We start from the raw sequence: 22,676 nt of genomic DNA, 5'->3' as shown, positions 1-22,676 counted from the left end.
GATGAAAACGTAGGAAATAAATGAAAGGAAGAGGAGTCGCAGGTATTTTGGGTCTTCTGTGTGACTGTCCGACTCCAATGGCTTTCATCCCTCTAAGATCAAAGCACCTGTAACAACGTCCTAAAAGCAAAAGCTAGGACATTTGAGACATTTTAGAACTTTATGACTGGATGGCATTTCCTCATTCTAGTACACCATGATTATAACTACAGAAGCCTACTTTACAAAAAAAAAAAAAAAACTGTGCCTGCACGACGAACTCAGTTTTTACACGAAAACATCCCACCTGTTATTTTCCTGTTAGTGGCGGTTTGGAGGGACTGTCTCATCCCGCCCCTTTACGGCTGGGCCTGTCGTGAGCATGCCTTTCATTAGAATGACAATGAGAGCGCTGGATCACACCATTCCTTCCCTGCCCACGTGTAGCCGTCTCCTCTTCAGATTCACTCAGCTCCGAGTGCTACTGCAGCTAGCTGCTAATCTCTGCAAGTGGAAACAGAGTGCCATCGAGAAAGCATCACCAGAACAGTTCCCATTACTGATTTGCTTGTTGTATTAAACAAACAAGTGCTGCTACATGTCTGACCACATTTTTACAAAAAAACCCTTTTCATCAGTTCTTTTTCAGATGGATTCTTTTAAATAAACCAAACGGAGAATTTTCGAGGTAGAAAGAGACAAAAATATGTTTTGCAAATTGCCGATTGTGTGAGAACCTTGTGTATATTAAAATGTTTGTGAAATTCATTTCACTACGTGTGCATAAATTGCTTCCAACCAGAGGTGACCATAGTTCAGCTCAGCACCTATCTTAAATTCATAAAACACCTGCAAGAAAAAAAACACACACCAATAAACACCAGAAAACGGCAATCTTGTGATCAGCATCCATATTGGTCTTGAGTGCTTTCAATACCATCCAACTTGTTCTGCTGGGTTAAAAGCTGCTTCGGATGGGTATATTATCAACTTGTATCTCCTGGATCATGAAATAAAAATGTCAAATTAGGCTGCACCCTGTTGGAAGCTGTGATCAGGAATGTTGTAGCATCACAAAGGAAAAACAAAACAAATCATAACCCTGACAGTGCCTTCACTATCATCCAAGTGTGAATGAACATGCTGCATCAGATAGGTGGACAGCATCATCCTCTCCAAGATGGGGCTGTTTGGAAAATTGTTGAAGGCTTCAGAGCATGCTTCATCTGTGGTTGTAAATGGGCCAGTATCACCCTCTCCGTTACCCTGTGACATTTTTCAGAGCAAGCGGTCTGTATTTGCTGTGGCAAGATAAAATAGCTTTCTTTGGTACGGGTACTATGCAAGAAGTTTTCAAAGTAACAAAACGATTTTCCACAGCTCCTGCTGATAGGCACAAACCTTCATGACCCCGATCACTAATGCAATCAAGTTCTGCAGCCTGTGTTGGTGATGATGTGTTTTATCTCAGTTGTCTCTGTCTCATCTGTCACTGTTCCTTCAGAGGAGGGTTGGGGAAGCAGGGGGACACTAGAGGCTGGTGTGAAGTGAACTGAGGGGGAGTTCCAGTAATGTGAGGGGGCACAGGGACTTTCTAATAAGAACCGAAAGCCCTCATGATATCACGGTGCTCGCGGGTGTGCTGAAGACGATTCCAGCTGATTTTAGGTAAGAGGCAGGGAACGACCTGAACCAATTACGGGGTACGTAGACTAACAACCATTCACACCTACAGATTATTGGGAGTCTTTAACCTACTATGCATGTTTTTAGGATGTGGGAGGAATCGGGAGTATCCAGAGAAAACCCACGTAGGCAAAACACACAAACTGCAGATGAACTCTGAGCTGCGAGGAGGATTTGATAATCAGTTTGGCACCGCGGCAAATACTATTTCATCATATTACTCATTGCAATATCTAATATTCTCTTTTATCCCCTTGCACTATTATTATATTATATTGTTTTCATATTGAATATCATCACTGTGGAAAATTGTGTGTATGTTATTGCTGTTACAGATTCACTGTTGACTGAGGTGAATCATTGAATAGGCACTTTGACCTCGCCAGTCTCTTATATAATTAATCTTTGCCGTTGTTATTTTTTTTCTGTAAGTCAGTGGAATACAAATGCTAAGAGATGTACTTATAAACTGTACAGTATATTATCTGTGACCAGTCTACGGTTTACCTTACATTTTTCCCAAGGTCAGCTCGAATAGGCTTCAGCTCATAAGAAACCCCAATGAGGACAAGCGGAATAGAAAATAGTTGGCTAAATGCATGAAGTAAAATGGAAATGTCCTGTTTTTGAAAATCTAATAGCTTGAAATAGCACAGCTTGGAAGTCAGAGCCAGGGATAAAAACAATTTATTTCAATGCTGACTGGATGAAGGGTGAGGTTAATTGTGTATGCTGTAAAGTTAATCAAGGAAGTATAATCAATGGTCTCACCAACTTCAGTAAGTGTGCCTGTCGGTTGTGGAGGCATAACATGACCCCTTTGCTGCCCTGGTGAGTAAATTACAACAAGCACGCTATTTGTCCTTGAAATTTGAGTAGTGTTTGGGTTCCCAGATGAAATGAAGAGAGGAAAGCGTGACAACCAGATATGGAGAGTGAAGCAAGTGTCTGCTGTCACTCCAACCACACAACACCTCAGCGAGGAATTTTTTTCTCTGCCACCATCAACATTATAATAGGAATGCACACATGCAATGTTTTGTTTGCATGCACTACATACCACAATTTCAGTCACAATTGAAAATTGTGTAAAATGTAACCATAAACAGAATACAATGATCTGCAAATACTTTTCAAATTCTATTTAATTGTGTACACTTAAGATATTGAATGTTATAATCTGATCAATTTAGGGGGAAATATATAGTTTGAAGCCTACAGCACATTCTCAAAAAGCACAAAAAGGGATATGTTGTGATATGATGAATTAGTGTTCAGGAACTGATTAAAGGTTTCTAGATGGGGTACTTGCTGGAAATACACAAGCAGTGGTAAATAAATATGGCAGAAGACAGAAAGCACAATTAGGTAGGTGCTGGGTGACATGAATACAATGTGTTTTAATGGTGGTAGAAAATAAGAAGCACAAATGATGTCATCCACGTGGCATGCCTAAATTAGCAGATTGTCTTTTTTAATACATGTAAGAAGGCGAAGGCAAAGACTTCATCTCGGAACATAATTTTTCTCTGCTAAAACACAGAATATTGGAGGGTTTTTTTGGCAGGGAAGAAAGATCACCGAGAGAAACAAGATGTCATGGCATCAACAAAAGGTCATACCACTTACTAAGCCTCCAATTAAATTGCTCTCAGGGTTTCCCATGGACATAGTATCTGGAGATTGCTGCTGAGAACTATACACCCATATGGTCCTCAATTAAATCTCACCTTGCACACAATCACTGACATATAGGTTCAATTACATCAGTCAGTTAATGGGATTAGTTTGTATAGCTGTTCAACAAGAATAGGTGAATAACAAAGTAAATCATACTTGACAAAATCATGCCTTATGTGCATAACAATTAGGCCAGTGTGAGATTGGCTGCAGATGTTTCATAATGTTAACTAAAACTGAAGGTTAACTTGAGCTCCATGAATATACTTTATTGTGTTCAGCCTGTACAGTTATTAGATGCGCTCTATATGGAGAACCCTGATAATCATATGGCATGCGACTTGTGAGTTCTTCTCGCTTGACTCGGTGAACCAATATATTATACATTAGGCTCTTGAGGCATTGTCCAGAGCCTGAAGATTCACTGTCCTAAGGAGCAGTCAGTGCTGTGTCTTCACACATATTTGCCTCCCCACTTGTGCCTTGTTGCTCCTTGACTAAAAACACGGCCCCAGGCTCGTTTCAGCCTGGCTAACACGACTCGCATCCTAATGAAACATACTGTCACTCATCTTCTACTTGACACTATCGCACCCTTAGGAGTATAAACTTGTGTAGAGTGCATCCACAATTTTGCTCTTGCAGACCGTTGTTCTCTTGTTATGTTCGCTGACACTCAACTTACTTTCACAGTCTAATCTAAAGTCTGCAAATCTAAAGTCACCCTCCATATACAGAAGCTTGACAGATTTAAAGTATTCAAAGATGGGGCATGCCTAATGTCTAGCGGGAGGGAATGCTTGGTAATGGAAAAAGTTTGATCCCCCACTCTGAGTTGACTTGTTGCATGGGGTTAAAAAAAAATCATATGCAAAGCATCAGTTTTGGTATTAGAAAAAATCAATATCATTGAGGCAAAATAGCCACTAGTCCTCCTCCTGACCTGCAGAGGGCAGAGAAAAAGCCACATCACAATTCACCAAACTTCCTGTCAGATGCCAGGGATGGCCATATTGCCTACGGACCAACATGTGAGATGGGGGAACAAACAAGGGAAAACCTATTAATGAAAGAAAAATAGCTTAAACAAGGAAAGCAAAGAAAAAAACCCCCAAAGAGACTCCTCAGTTCCTGGTCACATGCAACAGGTAGGAAATGAACTTGGATGCTGTAATTCTAAATTGGGTTAATGCTTTGTTTGTTTGAAATGTTTGGTTTGGCATTATTGTACTACTGTATTTTCTTTGCGTAAACCTTAATACTGTCCTATATCACAGTCCATATTTCACTTTCCCCATTCATTTCCATATTTTTAATCAATCATTTTAATGGGCTTTAATTAACATTTTGCAGAAATTCTTTAAACACTTCACATGCACTTGTATAGCCACCCCCATCACTACTTAGCCTGCCCTTTCTCATTATGTTCCATTTTTGAATGATCACAGCGTGTAGCACTGCCTTTCTACTTTATCTATAGATTTTATCCATCTCTAGTAAAAAGTTATTGGTGATGGTCTCTCTTTTGTCCACCTGCCCCCCCCCCCCCCCCAACCCTTATGTATGACTGTGTGACTGTCCAATAAATATTCATCTCAATAGAAGAGAACATCAAACTCATATTTGACAAGGTATCACTCACCTGTCAGATTATAATTCAGTCAATGGCAGATTTCATATTTATAGATTCACTGGAGGGACAGAACCCAATTTAAAGTAGGATCCATACCAGAACAATTACATTACTATCTCTGTAATGTTTAATGTGCTTTTCCAAATTCATGTCACTTTTGCTCGTACTTTAAGTAATCCGTCAAAATGTTTGCTTCAGTGCCAGCTTCCATCAAATATTTATGAGCTTGATTTACCGCCATTTAAAAAGATTTAGCAGCCACATTGTGTTTTTCAACTATCTGCACACGTTTGTTTTTGTCTGCAAATATGTGGCTTTGGACATTTATTGCAGTTAAAACTACCACTGAGACATTTCACGGAGGCCAGCAGAGACGGAAAATAAATCGAACAGACCATATTTCTATTGTTAAGGGTCCAGAGCAAAACAAAAATAACTGCCTCTGTTTATTTAGATATTTTGTCACATCGGTCCCAAGTAAGGATGTGAAATAATTCTCTAAGAAGAACACACTTTTTGTTAACTTTGTTTAAAATGGACAGTACACTCAGTAGGCCATCTGTACTAAATATCATATTAATATAATAATTAATATAATAATAGGAAACTGTTAATTGAGCAAACAACTTCTGACTGGATTAGAGGCTCTTTTATGTTATCAGTGAATCTTAAAGCGGTGTTGGAATTTGTTTATACAGTGGTTGAAATAAATAAATTGCACTTTTGTTTAGTCACATTCCTGCAGGGATTAACTCCCAATTGGACTCAAGTAATTTGAAAATATGTATGCTGTAAATAAGCAATTTATTTTAGAGTAAATATTCAATCAAGATGAATAAAATGTATTTCCTGTGTATTTGCATGCTGGAATATGTAGCTGATAGAGGAAATGAGAGATCATTGATTAAAAATACCTGAGGCGAATCCATGGATGCGCACGCACGCACGCACGCACACACGCTCTCGCTGTCAAATACAGATGCATGAATTCTCATTAAAAATACATGCTTTACTCAATTTACAGGACATTCTTCGACATGCACACACACACTCCAATTAATTGATTAAGATCCATCCTGTCTTATCACGTCTGCCCGTGTCAACAAGTGAGCATAATTTAACGCAGGCATGTCCCTTCATTTTGTTTGTGAACACCTAAGGACATACATTGTGAGAGCTAAAGTTACAATGAATTGACAAAATGTTGTGCTTGAATTGGGATTTGTATGCTGACAAAACCGCATGGGATGAAGTGGACACGGTGCTTGAAGTCACAACGCGACATTGCTTTGAATTCAAAGCACAAGTACACTGACTGCTGTTTCCTGTTGTTCCTTACACCCTCAAAGGTGACACACATATATTTGAAATGTAATGGGAGAATACTGAAAATTGTAGACATGGCCCACCAGATGCAAAATCAAGCTCCTTCATTGTTCATCTCAGTCCCAAGACTAACTCAGGAATTGAAGAAAAAATATATAATTTGGCGGAAAACCTTTTATACTTAAAATAACTGCGGTCAATTAATGAAAATTTTTGCACAAATCTTGGACCGATTCTTTTTATATATTGTATATGAAAAGTATATATCTTGTCAAAACGTGAAGAGATTTTCAAACACAAAATATGTATGAAGGCAGGAAATGGAGGCTTAAAAGTAAACAGTAGAAAGTTCAAATAAAAGCTAATCATGGCCATTCCATGCAGGAAAACTGGTCGGATGTTTAAAAGGTGAGAAGTATAGGACCGACCTATGGGGGTTTACAGGCATGTTCCCCAAGAAGCAAATTTATCTTTTTTCACATTTACACACATCAATTTGATGCATTTTGAGAAAAAATAAAATCAAGCCAAGTTAAAAAAAGATTTTAAATTTTCATTATATTCCAGGTCTCACTCTTGAAGAGTGTTTGCTTTTTGAGAGCAGTGCGCCAACTCTGTCGATTAATTAAATGAAACGATTTATTACTTCTGCAAAACTAATTAGGCAGATTATTTATTAGCACTCTGTTCAAGATTGGAGTTTGTAGAAAGAGTGATAGAGGTGTTGAGCAAGCATAAATTATTTTAGAGACCGTATTGATGGAAACCGTCACAAAGTCAAAAAGTGCAAACAAGAAACATCCATCCATCCATCCATCCATCCATCCATCCATTTTCTGAACCGCTTAGTTCCCACAGGGGTCACGGGTGTGCTGGAGCCTATCCCAGCCGTCATCGGGCAGTAGGCGGGGGACATCCTGAAGCAGTTGCCAGCCAACCGCAGGGCACACAGAGACAAACAACCATTCGCACTCACACCAAGGGACAATTTGGAGTCTTCAATCAGCCTACCAAGCATGTCTTTGGGATGTGGGAGGAAACCGGAGTGCCCGGAGAAAACCCACGCGGGCCCAGGGAGAACATGCAAACTCTACTCAGGGAGGGCCGGAGGTGGAATCGAACCCGCACCCTCCTAACTGTGAGGCGGACGTGCTACCCAGTGCGTCACCGAGCCGCCAAACAAGAAACATTGCTATTAAATTAAGATAAAAAAAAAAAAAAACAGCCATAGTGTTTCTCACTTCTTTATTCCATTTACTAGTTTAAATGCCTGAAATCTTTGCTCTTGTTGATGGGTCACAAAAATCTTTTACATTTTTAAAGGAATAGCCTTGAAAGCAAAACAGTATCTTTCATCATTCACTTGCACATCCCATTATGTTCTTTTGTCTCCTGTTAACCGGAGACCTCCTCTTTCAGTGCTGGTGTTTTTCTATCGTCACGGATCTTCTTTATCTACCGTTAGTCACCGCCAAACCCCTTTCATTTTGCTGATGTTTAAAAATTGAGATTTCCATTGCGATGCTCCCTTGTACTGACTACAGGAGCGCTTCAGTTAAATTATTTGATTCGACCGGCTGTGGACCTTTCAGCACATCACCGCAGAAGTAGAAAATGAATTTAAAGGGGGTAGAAAATGCTCAAGATAATTTGCCTTGGGTCAGTGTTTGTGTGCGACAAAAGTGCTGACACAAAAATATTGATCAACAAAATCCAATACAATCTAATGGGACTATGATTTTGCTTTCAGGCTAGAGTTGGATGTATTTGAAATGTGCTTCTATTCCATCAAAACTCCTAAAAATATTACGTTACGTTCTCACTATGTGTGTAGCTCATGCTGAACAATTTGACCCCATATTGTAAACAAAACTTTACAGATGGCTCAACAACTGTGGCTCAACAAATGCTCGCTTTATCGACTCGCATGCATTGGACAGGTCGTGATGTTATGTTGTCAGATGGTGCAGTGTCATCTCATGTAATTTATAGAATGGAATAAATAAAGGAATTTAGAATGTGTCATTGACATGATATTGTCTACCCTTCGTAGACGGACACGTCATCTTTATTTTCATATTCCCATTGAACTTCAAATTGAATTGATTGCTTTTTTTACGGTCTCAGCTTTATCCCCACACATACACCCACACAGGTTTGGCCGTCTGGTTTGTGTCTTTCAACTTGCATGAACAGTACAAATATAACAATTTCACGGTCAACACTGTCTGAGAGCGGTCCTGAAATGTGGAAAAAAAACATCTTGTGCACAGTGACAAATCTGTAATGCTACGCTCCTACGTATTTCAGCCACAGGTGTTTCTAGAAGGAAAAAATAGTGCTGTGCAACCTGAAAAACTACATCCAAGAAAAACTATAGTATGCTTCCCTGAAGGCTACGCGCCTTTTTTAAGATCCAATTTTATCTAATACAAATATTACGTATCACACAGACTACACATTTTTTATGTATAATACAACTTCACCCCTGAAATTGAATGTTATATAGGCTGTTGCACAGCATCTTATTTGTGGCCATGTCAGCATTTGAGTGCCCCCCTCCAAAAAGTAGCAAAAAATGATAACCATGGTAACCAAGCGGCAAAGACAGAAAATCTGAGAAAAGGAATGCACAAGAAAATTACCATTCAAATATCTCTACATGCACCATCAGATGAAATTATTCCTATATATTGATTTTGCAGTTAAAGTGATTGATGGTGTACAGTAGTAGTAGTAGTTGTTGGTCGTCGATGATTGACTGGAGACAAGTCTAGAAAATACCCCGTCCAAAGTCATCTGCGATTGGCACCAGCTTTCCTGCAGCCCTGAACAGAAATAGTAGTGGAAAATGGATGGGTGGATTTTTGTGTCTCATCCTTTAAATCACAGTCTGTAACTGCCAAATTTGCAGAGAGTGTTCCAGGAGGACTCACAATTTTTAGTGTGATAGTTGTTTTTGTCTGCCAAGGAAGGAATTATTTTTATGCTGATCTGATGGCGTATTCTAATACATAAATGTTTTTAAATTCATGATTGTGAGCTCCATTGCAAACTGTAGGCAAATGATGTTAAGCAGCTGTCAACAACTTTTAATGTGCATTGAGAAGACCAACATGATATAGACACATATTTTAAGGTCTTGACTGCTGCCACATGATGGTGATCTAGACAAAACTACTGCCTTTTTTTTTTTTTTTTTTTTTCTCCAATAATTGAAATTCCTTATCGGTCTGGCACTTGGCAGTCAGTTTTCCGATTTTACGTGCAGATTATATAGAGTGCTAATAAGAAGTTTGAAAGCACCTCTTTCTCATTCATGAGCCCTGACCTTTGACCGAATATACATCTTTAAAGAGGGATTTGAGGCATGCTCAAAGATTGAGATATGGGCCCTCTTCGGATTCTCAATTTTGCCTGGAAAGTTTCTTTTCCTGCTCTTTTGGAGAAACTTTGATGCTTTAAAGTACCCCGACGCTGTGCCGGATTTCTGGATAAGATCTGCCCTGTATGTCTTTCATCCTCACTACAATCAAAAGTCTTAATCCAACAGTAGTATTAAGAGTGTAAATCAAAGGAAGTAAATTAACAGACATTAGTCAATCAAAGGCAGAGTTGGGTGGCTCTTGGTGACGACTCAAACATCTTCAAAAATGCAATAAAAAAATCATAAACATGTTGAGAACGCATCTACTAAAAAAAAAAAGCCTGAAAAAATATAATATATAATATTATTGTATAATATAATGAAATATATTATACGACATTTAGAAAATAAAATATATTGGTTGGTCTCCAAAATCTTTAAGATGTTTTAGAAGGTATTTAATGCTTTTATGAAAATGCATGTTTATAAATGTGTATGCTTTGATGTGTGTAGCTCCTTCAAGAGAGACTATCTATATGCGGCCGTTTACTCAAGATGCAAATTAATTAGACAGATTAACTGACTAATAAGTGAAGATTGCTGCACTTAATGAGTCACTGCTTCAATTTAAACACTCTCAGACCCATAAAGCAGAGAGTGAATAAAATGCAAAGCCTGGTTAATAAAAAGAGATAATGGCAGTGTGACTACAAATTAAAAAAATGTTTTGTTTTCATGCATCACACTTCTAAGCACACTGTAAACATATCAGTAAAGTGAAGGATTTCATGGACAAAATTTCATCTCGCTTTATTTATTATAATGACACCAGTCAGCAGATTTACGAGATATGCATCATTTGTTACTGTTTGGTAATATCCCGGGCTGCCAAGCTGTACATTATCAGGCTGTTTGAATGTAAAGTTCTTGTTTGATGTGAGCCCTCGGCAATAACTGAAAGATACTCTTGGGCATTAGATGCTTTAGGTTGTAATATAAAATGAAAAAAGACAGTTCATTCGTAGTTTATGGTTCAACTTGAGTGTTGCTATTTGCATTTCATTTCAACGTTACAGCAGGACCACACAATTTAATTGCGATAGTATTGAATCAGAACACAGCATACCTGGTCGTTACTGTGTGCATTCTGAAGTGTCTTTTTGAATACTGTAAAACATTACTGGAAAATTTACAGTGTACAGCAGGGGTCACGAATTCCGGTCCTCTCGGTATTGTGTCCTGCGTGTTATATATGTTTCTCTATTGCAATACATTTGATTGAAATTATATATATATATTAAAGTCGCTGCTGGTCTAATGGTACACTTGCCTAACTTGTGTAGGTATAGCATGGAATCAATTCGTGCTCAGTGGCGGTGTGCATGTGGACGTGTGCCCTGCGACTGGCTGGCGACCATTTTTAGGGTAGTCTGCCTTTCGCCCGATGTCAGACGGTATAGGCTCCAGTACGCCCTCTGAGCCATAAAATTTTTTAATGGACAGTGTAAAAGAGGGAGTTACAAAGCAGAAACATGCTAAAACTTTGTGTTGTTACTCGCAATATCATGCAAAGTTGTCCAGACTGGTCAACCAAACGTCATAGACCTTATATGGTAGGTTTCTTTAGGTCTCTATAGCAACAGCAGAGCCACTATTCCCCTTACAAAAAGCCAGTCAGGCACCCTAATGACTTTGAAGTTATTTTTAAGGTAATTGACGGATTGTTATTTGCAGCTTGTGAGCATTGAGCTGTTATGAATACAAAAGCACTAAGGGGGGAATGATGAAAGATGACCATCTGGCAACGCTGTTGGAAAGTGCTTGGGATTTTTCTTGTAAAAATTCATAAACAACTTTGAGACTGAAGACCACACAGGTGACCTCTTTCACCTTCAGCCAATATTTTATTGGGAGATAGTTTATGAGAACCAAATTCCAATACTTCAACTAGTGAATGGTGGTGTTGACATTTGAGGCTGGGTCTTCCGCCAAGACGAAGGTGGTTCATAACACAGATGACTTGTGGCACGTCTCCAGTTGATTGATACAGGAAGGGAATGAAGAAGGACGATCTACCAAGGTTGATATGAGAACTGTGAGAGTGATGGCAGATGACGAAAAAGAGACAGAATCCTTTTCTTTCTCATCATTGCTGGATGGAATATCGAGAGCCAGAAGAAATAAAAGGACACAGGGATCGATTAAATAATTGATTTTCACTGCAATGGAGTGGTGCAATGTCTCCACCTCATCTGTGTTTTAACACTGCAGTAAGTCTACAATAGATCAATTGCATTATCCATTTATTTTATGGATCCATCATTTTTTTACCAATACCGAAATATAAGTGAGAGATGACCATTTATGATTCACAATTCATCTTAAAAGTCAAAAGTTCAATATGCAAGTTCCATATTTTCAGTTTGCTTTATTTATTGCCAAGCGAGCAGAGGTTACAATAGTCCTATGTCAAGTTACTTCAACTTTCTAACCATACAAGTTATCCAATTGGAGACTACTGTATAAGCAAATGCAGATTTTTAAAAGTGTGGACAGCTTTGCCTTCATCTCTTTGCAAGGAAACTGTTGGACTAAAGGCCACATAAAATTGCAAAGTGTGGTTTATTTCATTATGCTTGACTAAAACTACAGCATACAAATATAATCATACATAAAGTGCGTCTGGCATTCCCCTTAAAACGTTTCATTAAGTATTTTTCATCTCATAATTTACATCTACTGCATTTTAACAAATACTGTAGTAGCAATCCTTCTTTTTGACGTCATGCTCAAATGACTCATCAGACAAATAAGAGCATCATCCATCAAACAGACACCTCATTTTATTTGTACTAGTTGCCTGTACAATAATAATGAGGAGACATTATGGGAAATCCCATCCATCAATCAATCGATCTTTTGCTTATCAGCAGGGAATCCCAGATTTCATTGAGCTTTTCCGGGAGGATCCAGGCTAGTCGGGACATTCTGTCGGTCATTACCCACAACTCATGACCGTAAATGAGAGTGGGAATTTATAATTGGCAAGTAATCATCAGAGTTTTGCTCTTTGGCTCCATTGCTTCTTCACATCATTGATGCTGCATCAATACACCCGCCTGTATGAATCCTTTCTTGACTTGTGAACAATACCCTAAGATACGTGTCCGTCTAGAATCCCCAACCCAACAGTAGTGCAGATGGCTTGCCTCGTTAAAAAAACTGGTTGATTGTCCTCCTCCGAAGTGACTGCCAACTGAGCTCAACCAAACCCCATTGCAGATCAAATATCATAAACAGTGCAATATAAATAAAGATTTGATTGACTGACAAACAACCACAAACAGAAAACATTTGGGAAATTGGACAGCTCAGGAAAATGAGAGTAATCCAAATCAGTTTTATTTTATTCCATAAGAAGATAGAAATAAGCAGCAATCTAGCACCAGAAAATTATTTTCCATAATATCTGAGAAATTGAACCTCTTCTTCATATATACAGCCACATAATGTACAAAATGAGATACTTTGCCATGCAGCCTGACTTGATTTGCCACTTCTCGCCCACTGAGCACTCATGCAGATCTGCTGAAATTGCTTCTGACATGTGTGAGGGAGGCAGCAAAGATGAGGGATTTAAAAAGGATGCCGGGCTCTGTTGTAGTTACCATCACCAGTTACCGTTACCGTTACACCACTGTTAAAGTTGCTTGAACTAATAATTTCCTCATTATACCCAGAGGTGTTTGGGTTAGCCAAATATTGGAGTTCACACTCCTATTAATTCAGAATAACATGATTTAAATTAAAGCAAAGAGTTGTCCTCCTGTTATGGCTAACTGCAATTCTCTATATGTGGACCCAAAAGCAAAGCGGGGGTAGATCTAAGAGTTGAGATCGTATTCAATGACAAAAATTTGCTTATGTGATCATGTGTCCCGGAGCAATGTGGTAAATTGATGGCCAGGCAAGGGTGTCCATCCATCCTTTGAGATTGCTTTCAACTTGCTCTCCAAAAGATGCATATTTGACAGTTGGGCTACATATGACCATGAACAGCCAAAACGAGTTAAAAATAAATAAATAAATAAATATCTGCAACTTACTTTTTGGATGCTGAAATTTCCACATTTGGGCAGATAAATTACAGCTCAATATAAAGCAGTTGTTTTTCAAAAACTGAAATGTCATTATTGCCTTAATGTCAGTGCAGGGACATTCTTCTTGAAAATTCATCACCTTGAGTCATTTCATCAAGACTGTGTGCGGTCATATGAATACCTGACTATTTGACAGAAAGGAAAAAAAGTCGATTGCAAAAGAAATAAATTACTAAATTGATAGAAATAAAGGTAGCAAGCAGTTCAATGTAACTGAATAAAATATTGTTACTGCTTGGCATTTATACTCAAGTAAAACTGAAAAATATGTTGCATCATAACTACTCTGGTAAGTAGTTTGTACCAAAAGATATTTGAGTATAAATGTAGTGCATTACCATCCAGCTTGACCCATAACCTACAATAACTAATGTTCATTTTGGACCCATCGGCAGCATTACCTGATCCTCCTCCTCCCAACTTCGGCCAGCATTCTGGTGCATGTCGCACTTTGTCGTTACATGGCTCTCACCGTACAGAAAAAAGGTGTTGTCTTACTGCAGCTTGTTGCCGAGCACATAGCTTCAAGCGCCGACATTTCCCTCCCTGTCCAATTGTCCTGATGAGATGTGGGCGTCATTGTTTTTGTGATTGATCATCGGAATCCACCCTGTCATTTTCCCATTTAGTTTTCCTCCCAAAATGATTATTATCATGTCCATGACTTCCAGTCAAACAATAATCTTCAGAATAGTCTCTGTCCCCCCCCAAATAAAATGTTGTTTTTTTTAACAAAATAAAATGCTTCAGAGAATAAGTCGCACCAGTCCAACTTTCATTGTGATGTATCATACTGAACTTTTAGTCACATTTTTGAAACAAATATGCATGTTAAAAATGGCAGCGGTAATGCGCCAGTATTTGCCAATTGCAAAAACAGAGTAGAAGACGAAAAATAATAAATAGAAATGCTGCTATCCACAGCATCCAATGTGTGACATATCTCTGTTTTAGCATACAACATTCACAACAAGGATTTAGGATTTACGTACGACACTAAAATATGTCCTAACGATAACTAAACTAACCTAGTTAACACCGTTTTGTTTATTCCCTGTAGTGGCATATGATATATGTGCAGCCAAACTTTGAGGAGACACTGGTGTGAAGATTCTCAAAGAGGTATACGATTTTGAAATCAGTTTTCTTGCTGGATCCTTGCTGAAGAAATCCTAAGTAATGTTCTCACTTTGCAAAGCCAAATTCAAGTAATCTACCTTATTAGCTGTACGGGGCCTCGCAAATATTGAAGTACGGTAGTCGTGGAAAGAACTAAACCTGTAAGCGAGAATATTTGAGAAGAAGAACATAAAATAGATGCTTGCAAAGCTGAGTCAGTTATGTTGTTTTGTTCAACAGTTGTATTTTATAGTACAAACGTAGTCAAGAATCAAAGAAAGCAAGCAGAACTGTCTTTGACTCTACTCTAAATAACGCTGCATCAGCCGGAATCATCGCACCTCCAAAATTATCACGTTTCAGGAGCTCCAAAAAAATCCATTCGTTTTCTGAAGTGCTTTTTTCTCACGAGAGTCGCGGGCGTGCTGGAGCCTATCCCAGCTGACTTCTGGCAGTAGGCAGGGGACACACTGAACTGGTTGCAAGCCAATTGCATTACCCAAAATATGCCAATCTGCTGCAAATTTTGCAAAAAAAAATTGTAGAAGTTAAAGATTTCGTTTCTCATGTCACAATTCCGGCCCACCTTATCAAAGAACCACTGAGTCGCAGTACCAAAAAAGAGTGACAGTCTGAAAAATACATCCCATGGATGTAGAACAGCAGATAGAATTGAAGTCGGTTCACTGCAGGCTGCATGGGTTCAGCTCCCACTCAGTGATGGCATCAATCTGAGTCAATGGTTAGTTGGTTATCTCTGTATATGCCCTGAGTAGTGACAACTGGGATTAGCAAAAATCAATGGTTGCATATACTCGACAAGGTTGTTGTGCAATAGGACCGCTGACATAATCATAAGATTGTACAATTGTTAACTTATTCCAAGGACCATTTTTATGGAGGTGATCAGTCTGGCCATTCAAGTGGACATTTGATGGGATCTCGTTCCAATTTGCAGCACTGTAGCTATCAGAAGTGTCAGTGGTGTGGAAATGTGACCTGCTGACACAGCATGCTATAAACACTTTGACAGAATTCATTCTGCTTGGTCACTGAAGTGACGCCACTCGGCTTTCAGGGAATAAATAAATAGGCATGAGACAGGTGGAGGATGTTTGGGCTGTATTAAACCTTGTCAGGGTCACTGGTAATGATCTAAACGGTGACTGAATCAGAGGCTATTATATTAGTCTTTTCAAGCACATACATAAATGTACATTATTTAAGACTAATGAGTTTGCCTCATAACCGGCGCAAAATTGACAATCGGTCTTAAGTCAATGCTATAATTTGATTTAGTTTTTTAATACTGTCATAGGAGTCATGAGTTTATGCATGTAATAACGATGCAAGCATAGAAGCTATAATGGCCAGTAAGAGTGTAATAAAATGCAAAAAATACTGCAAAATTGTTAGTCTGCAGTCATTTTGTGTCATGTTCAGCTGACGCTTTTCAGTACTGGATATTTGACAAATTGAAAGTCAATATTGTTGATAGTAAAATAGAAAAAAATACCCTACTTCTGCTCAGAAACACCTTTAGTAGCCCTATGTCTCAGTAAAGTTAAGTTTCTGTTTCTATGGTTATCGCACATGGTCACACGATTAGTCACATAGCCTTTGACTCCGCTCTGAGCAGGCAACTGCAAAATTTAACTTTTTGCTGGAAATCCAACCAGCACTTAAACAAAAGGCATTGTGGCACACATGCAGAGCCATTTAACATTAATGAAGAATACAGCCAATGCAGCAATACACAGTTTCAATTTGATTTATTTGATCTGTTAGACTGAGCACAAAGCAGAGAAATCAACACTTGTTCTTGTTTCTCTTCTAAAACATTACAAAAGGACTGTTTGATGTGGCGTGAAAATCCATGAGCGCATTGTTCATAATGCAAACAGTACATGTTGTTGATCATAGCAATAAGTGGGTGATAATGAAGCACCGCACAATAATACTGTACTGTTTCCACATATTTACAAGGGAAAATAATCATTTAACCTCCTGGCTATAAATGCTTGACATGTCAAGAGGAATATATTGTAAATGAGAAGAGTGTCTAATGTGCATTCTTATGTGTGCCAGCAGCAGATGATAAAAGCGAGCAATATTTTTGTAAGAGGTTTTTAATGTGTCTGACTTTGGTGAGGTGGTGGAAAACATCAAATCTGCCTGACAAGGAGGACAAAAAGACACTTGAGCAGAGAGGATCAGTCCTGGTGCCAAATTCAGGGTTGCACCACACAAACGCACATGCACGCACACGTGGGCACACACACACACGCACACACACAGTGGCCGTGTGGATTAACAGCCTTTAACAATATAGTTCCACATTCCACACTTTCACCTCTTTTTGACATTTTTTTCACACACATAGTAGGAGCCTCGGTGCATGTCCATCTGCCGCAGCAGGGAGGCAGTGATCCATCCATCTATTGTTTCAGACTCATGAGACATTGTAGTTCCAGAGAGATGCCCTGCACGGAATGACTTTCCCATTGTGCCACAGAGCCTTACATTCCACCGAGTCCACAGAATTTGTACGAGATAAAAAGTCACACATTCTGATGAGGTTGGCACTTCATTCTCAGTATATGAACAGGCAGGAACCTCTCACAGAGGCAGATATATAACTTCTGTATGAGATTCCACGTATAGATTTTTCTAAGTGTTTCTGTTTTTCCCTCATTTTGACACTGTAAGAGTAAGAAAGGAGCCCCTTCGTCCCATTGGTCCTCATATTGAGTGAAACGTACAACAAAGGTCAAGGAAAAACAGATTTAGAGCCATAGACGATATTGTCTTGTCTTTTGTCTTATCTATGTATAACAATTGGAGATTGTCAAGGTCTTGGCATTATGTTCAATGATCGTGTGAGTAAAGTGTCTCAATAAACCCTTCGTCTCCTGAGCAGTTCATCCAGTTGCAATTGTCGCCCTGCGTGTGCATCACAGTGGATGTTATGAGTCAGTTTATTGTATTTCGATGAAGGGAGCATAAATCAATGTGAGTGGTTTAGTCGAAGCAAATATTTGTGTGTAAAAAGCTGCCTAGCATTCAGTGAAAGCTTCGACTGGGAATAAAAGTGGTGCACTTTCCCGCACCTTTAGCCTTTGATCCGTCGCCATCCCTTCATTTCAAGCACGATCCCTGACAGTAAAAGGTGGGAAGACTTCCCCACTTTTCTCTACAACTAAGAACCGCTTAAACGGTAATCTGCCCGATGAAATGTCTGTTAAATCTCGTCAGAAAGAGCGTTTCCATGACTTACAGAGAATCTTCTGGAAAGCTCTGCGAAAGTCTTGGTTGAAGATGGTGTAGATGACCGGATTTAGAGAGCTGTTACAGTAGCCGATCCAAAAGAAGAACTTGAAGAGCGTCTCGGGGATCTTGCACTTCTCCCTACAGACTCCGTACAGGCTGTATGAGAAGAAAAAGGGGAACCAGCACAAAACAAAAACCCCCATGACCACAGCCAGGACGAACGTAAAGCGCTTTTCTCGTGCTGCCGACACTTTCTTCCTGTTGACTGTGCTTCTGCGTTTGCGGCGAGATGAGAACAGCTCCATGGACTTGGAACTGGCGCACGACTTCCTGCTGGAGAATTTCGAGGCAGAACTGCTTTTCCTGCTGGACTTCCTGTCTTTTCGGTCATCGTGGTGATGTTTGGACGACGTGGAGCTTTTCTTGGGTTTCTCGTCCGATGAACTGCTGTCTTCGAAATCGTCGTGGTGGTTGACGTGCCGGTTTTTAGAAGTGTTTGTCACGGACGAACTGGCCGTGTGTTCCTTGCAATGGCCGTTTTCACAATCAAGCTCTTTAACACTTCCCCCTCTTTCAGACTTAAACGAACCGGCTTTGTCCGTGTCTGTTCGACCGTTCTCCTGTGGTGAATCCACATCCCTTTTCTTCTCTGACATGGTTCTGGTCCTGGTCTTTGCCACTTGGTAGATCCGAATATAGACCAGAATCATGATGACACAGGGGGCAAAGAAGGACCCGATGCTGGAGTAGAGGATGTACCAGGTGTCATCATTTATAAAGCACTGTGGGGTTGTCTCGTTGTTGCTCCTGTCCATCGATATCAGCGGTGGGAAGGAGATAACAGCTGAGATCAACCACACCACCACAATCATCCCTTTGACTCTCTTTGGCGTTCTCTTCAAGTTGTACTCTACCGCCTGTGTCACTGACCAGTAGCGGTCCAGACTAATGGCACAGAGGTGCACAATAGAGGAGGTGCAGAATAAAACATCCAGAGCCAAATAGATGTCGCACCATATCGTACCAAAAAGCCAGTAGCCCATAAGTTCGTTAGCCAGAGAAAAGGGCATGACCAGCGTGGCCACCAGGATGTCTGCACTAGCCAGAGACACCAGAAAAAGATTCTGGGGTGGTTTCAGAGCTCTGCTCGTTAAAACGGCGATAACGACCAAGACATTGCCCACTATCGTAAACAGGATTAGAAAACTGACAAGTCCAGCCAGACTCCAGATGGCGAGAGGGGTGTACTTGCTCTGAGAGGTGTTGTTAGTGGAGATGTTGTCTGCCTCCGTCCCTTCCTCTAAAGAGGAGAAATTCAAGAAATCCATCTTGGCGTATAGTGAACTCTCCTAAAAAGTCACATGCATATCGTGAAGCAATGTCACATTAGGACTTGACAGTCAAAAAATACATCCAGCATGTCTTTTTGCTTCTCTTTCCACTGGCTCATCTTCCACACCCTGCAAGTCTCTTCTTAAATGAAAAGAAAAGTAAAAAGTGAGAGGCGCTCATAAGTGTTAATTCCAAATGTGCGCAGGATGCTCCGCAGCTCAGTGTCCGTGGTTAGAAAGCAGACACCCCTCTGAGCACGTCCTCTCTCCTCCTGCCTGCTCCTGCATCTCTCCTCCTCCTCTTTCCCCCTCCTCCTCTTCCTTGGCTCCCCAGTGGAACGTTTGAGGCTGAGAGGGCGCGAAACAACCACGTGTCCTATTTTTTATTTTTTTTTTACACAACGAGAAAGGAGGGACCCGCTCCACCGTAGAGATGAGATGAGCGCAATTATTGGAGGGAAATCTGAAACAGTACTTACTTTCATCTCACACTTGCCTTTTATTGGAAAATTGTTGATAATATTTGCGTGCGCGCTGCTGTCGCCGAGGGGGCGCTTTTCAGCCAATGCTTGCGTTGAAGTCATTGTAGGGAGCGTTTAAACACTGTCAGCAGGCACTCCTCACTGGAGGTCACATACAATAACTGTGAAGGCGCACAATCAGAAGCCTAGTTTCAGCCTTGTGCCTGCACCCGAGAGATCACGCTTGTAACATATGCGAGAGAGTGCAATAACCTACATACAAATTATAGATTGACTTTCTTGTATGCATGCAGTAGGGTATTTACTGTAGGACATAAATCACTGTGTTGTGGCACATTGGTGTGTCATGAAAGATCATCAATTATCAAAATTTACTTAGGTCCGGATATTATTTTCTATTCGCTACAAATAATGTGTCTTTGTTCATCTATCTATGCCAGCAACATATAGTGAGCGACAGAACAACTTAGACTTAGACTTAGACTTAGACTTAGACTCAACTTTATAATTTACTTTGTAATTTACTTAATGCTTATTGAAAATTTTAATCCAATTGTGTATATTGTAGCTGTCAGATTTCACATATGATCAGGCCGGCAGGCAAGAGTTGGCTCGTAGGGTAATTATATTTGGCCTATGAGATCATATCAAATGTGCAGTTGTGTCCCTCCACCATAATATAAAAAATCCCAGAATGCTTTGCAAGTGGCATGTCAGTTGAGACCAATAAGAGCCCCTTTCTTTTCTTTTGCAGTTTCAGCAACCATGCTACCAGTCTCCTCAGGTAAACGTTCAGCTCTCCTTCCAAAAATGGCCAAACGAAAGATGGAAAACAAAACCGATCAAGACAGGTAGGAGGCAGCTTATCTTTTCACAAATGTAAAGGGCAGACTTGTTTGTTTTGTGTTCGATGTCAATGTGGCTGTAATGAAAGAGAATAACACAAATACACACTATGAAAACAAACACCTCAACAAGTACAAGGGTTTGTATGAAAAGGAGAAGTGCAAATCCAAATTAGTCTGCTTCCACAGCAACAAGCGAGGTCTTTTATGGAGGCGTTTGCTTCTGAATACGTGCCCACTGTCGCACAGAGGTGAGATGGCTGTACCAAGGGGAAAATAAGCACAAATGCGATCATTTTTTCAATAAATATCGAGTCTGACCCATGACTTCATCCCAGGCTTTAATTTTGGGACCCCCAGATTTTTTGTTGTGATATGCTAAAAGCAGTGTGTAAAATATTTCACAATAAAGGCTGACACATTCACACAATCATTGGCGCAGATTATTTAGTCAATGGCGATGAGGAAAGGTCATCATTGTATAATGTTGCTCCCCAAAGACTGCTGAGCATATTGGTGTGACAGGTGGAAGACTTATTGCATGACTGACAAATCATAATCAATATTTACAGTGATGTGCTTTGTCCAAATGCTTATTGAGTATTAAAGGCCACCATACTTTTCTGTCAGACTGAACATCGAAAGAAATTCTAGCGCTCAAATAGAGTGGGACGACTGTCTGAAGGTAATTCAGTCTTCTCAAATAAAATATACATGTTTACAATTTGCACCACTGACTGGTGTCATAATTACTTTTCAAATATGGTACAAACAAACTAATAGCCTACCGGTAATATTTGAAGGCAGTACAATATAATCTAGCATCATTCTCCAATGACATTTGTTAACCATTTTACAACAAAGTATTTATTTCATCAAAACAAAAAGTCGTGGAAATGTATTGTTTCGCAACCATCACACGAAAACATAAGCCTATTTTTAATCTTGTTTTATTTTACAATAGGATTTACAATAACGTGTGCATCCATGTGAGAATAAATATGATTATGGATTTCCACAAATTCACCTTGTATCATGACACCAAGGTTAAACAACAGTGTGTTGCATTTTAACATAACGTAATTTTGATTTGCATGCATCAATCAAATTCAATGAAAAGATAACTGTCATCTGCTCAAAACATTACATTCATAATTCCAAGGTTTTGGGGCCTTGGTTCATTCAAACAAACAAGTGGTGGTGTACATTTGTCTATATTTTCTACGCGCAGTGTATTAAAGAACTAATTCACATGCACCCCGTGGAAGCTCCATATAGTGACCTTGATTGTCCATGGAAACATATTTTCCTCCGCTCTCCTCCCATTAATTGGTGGCATGTTTGCCTTGTGGTAATTGTGCTCATAAGAGGATTAGTGGATTAAATGGGAGTAGTCACGATATGTATATTCAGCTGTTGGGGTTATCGGCTCCAACGTGCACACTATATGGGAGCAGCTTTGACTGCACGTTGATACAAAATCAACCATCTGTGTATTCCTACCTAGAGGGTAAAACACCTCTGGCAGGTTTTCAGCCACCAAGACAGCTTCATTATATCCTGGCACATTGACTCCACTAAGATGGGGAAGCCTCCTCTCAAAAGACAATACATTGTTTTTGTCATGGGATGATGCTGGTGACTTTATAAAGCTGGCTACAAAATCTTGGATTTCATTGTGATGTTCTCATAGCACTCACGTCATATCTTATTCCAAACATTTTCTTTTGTCAGATTCATTTATTCTCCTATCCTCGAAGTTGTCTCCTGTCTCGCAAGATCTACATGTGCACATTTT

General features: G+C 39.6%; 1 protein-coding gene and 1 long non-coding RNA gene across 3 annotated transcripts in view; one reads left to right on the top strand and one right to left on the bottom strand.

Moving 5' to 3' along the window:
- Positions 1-4,342: 4,342 nt before the first annotated feature.
- Positions 4,343-22,676, top strand: part of LOC125969059 (uncharacterized) — a 51,350-nt gene continuing 33,016 nt past the window's right edge. For both annotated transcript variants that reach the window (XR_007481421.2, XR_007481420.2), the window contains exons 1-2: positions 4,343-4,493; positions 20,788-20,884. This is a non-coding gene — a long non-coding RNA (uncharacterized lncRNA). The remainder of the gene's footprint in view (positions 4,494-20,787; positions 20,885-22,676) is intronic.
- Positions 16,706-19,852, bottom strand: adra2c (adrenoceptor alpha 2C). The gene has a single exon (XM_049720741.1). It carries the CDS (start codon positions 19,546-19,548, stop codon positions 18,202-18,204), a length of 1,347 nt encoding a protein of 448 aa, XP_049576698.1. The 5' UTR covers positions 19,549-19,852; the 3' UTR covers positions 16,706-18,201.

The sequence above is a fragment of the Syngnathus scovelli genome, chromosome 5, assembly GCF_024217435.2.
Source record: "Syngnathus scovelli strain Florida chromosome 5, RoL_Ssco_1.2, whole genome shotgun sequence".
Taxonomy (NCBI): Eukaryota; Metazoa; Chordata; class Actinopteri; order Syngnathiformes; family Syngnathidae; genus Syngnathus; species Syngnathus scovelli.
The sequence above is the reverse complement of the archived record's forward strand: the minus strand, read 5'-3'. Positions and strand labels throughout refer to the sequence as shown.

Excerpts from the sequence above, each read along its gene's own strand:
- adra2c (XM_049720741.1), bottom strand. The coding sequence starts at position 19,548 with ATGGATTTCTTGAATTTCTCCTCTTTAGAGGAAGGGACGGAGGCAGAC.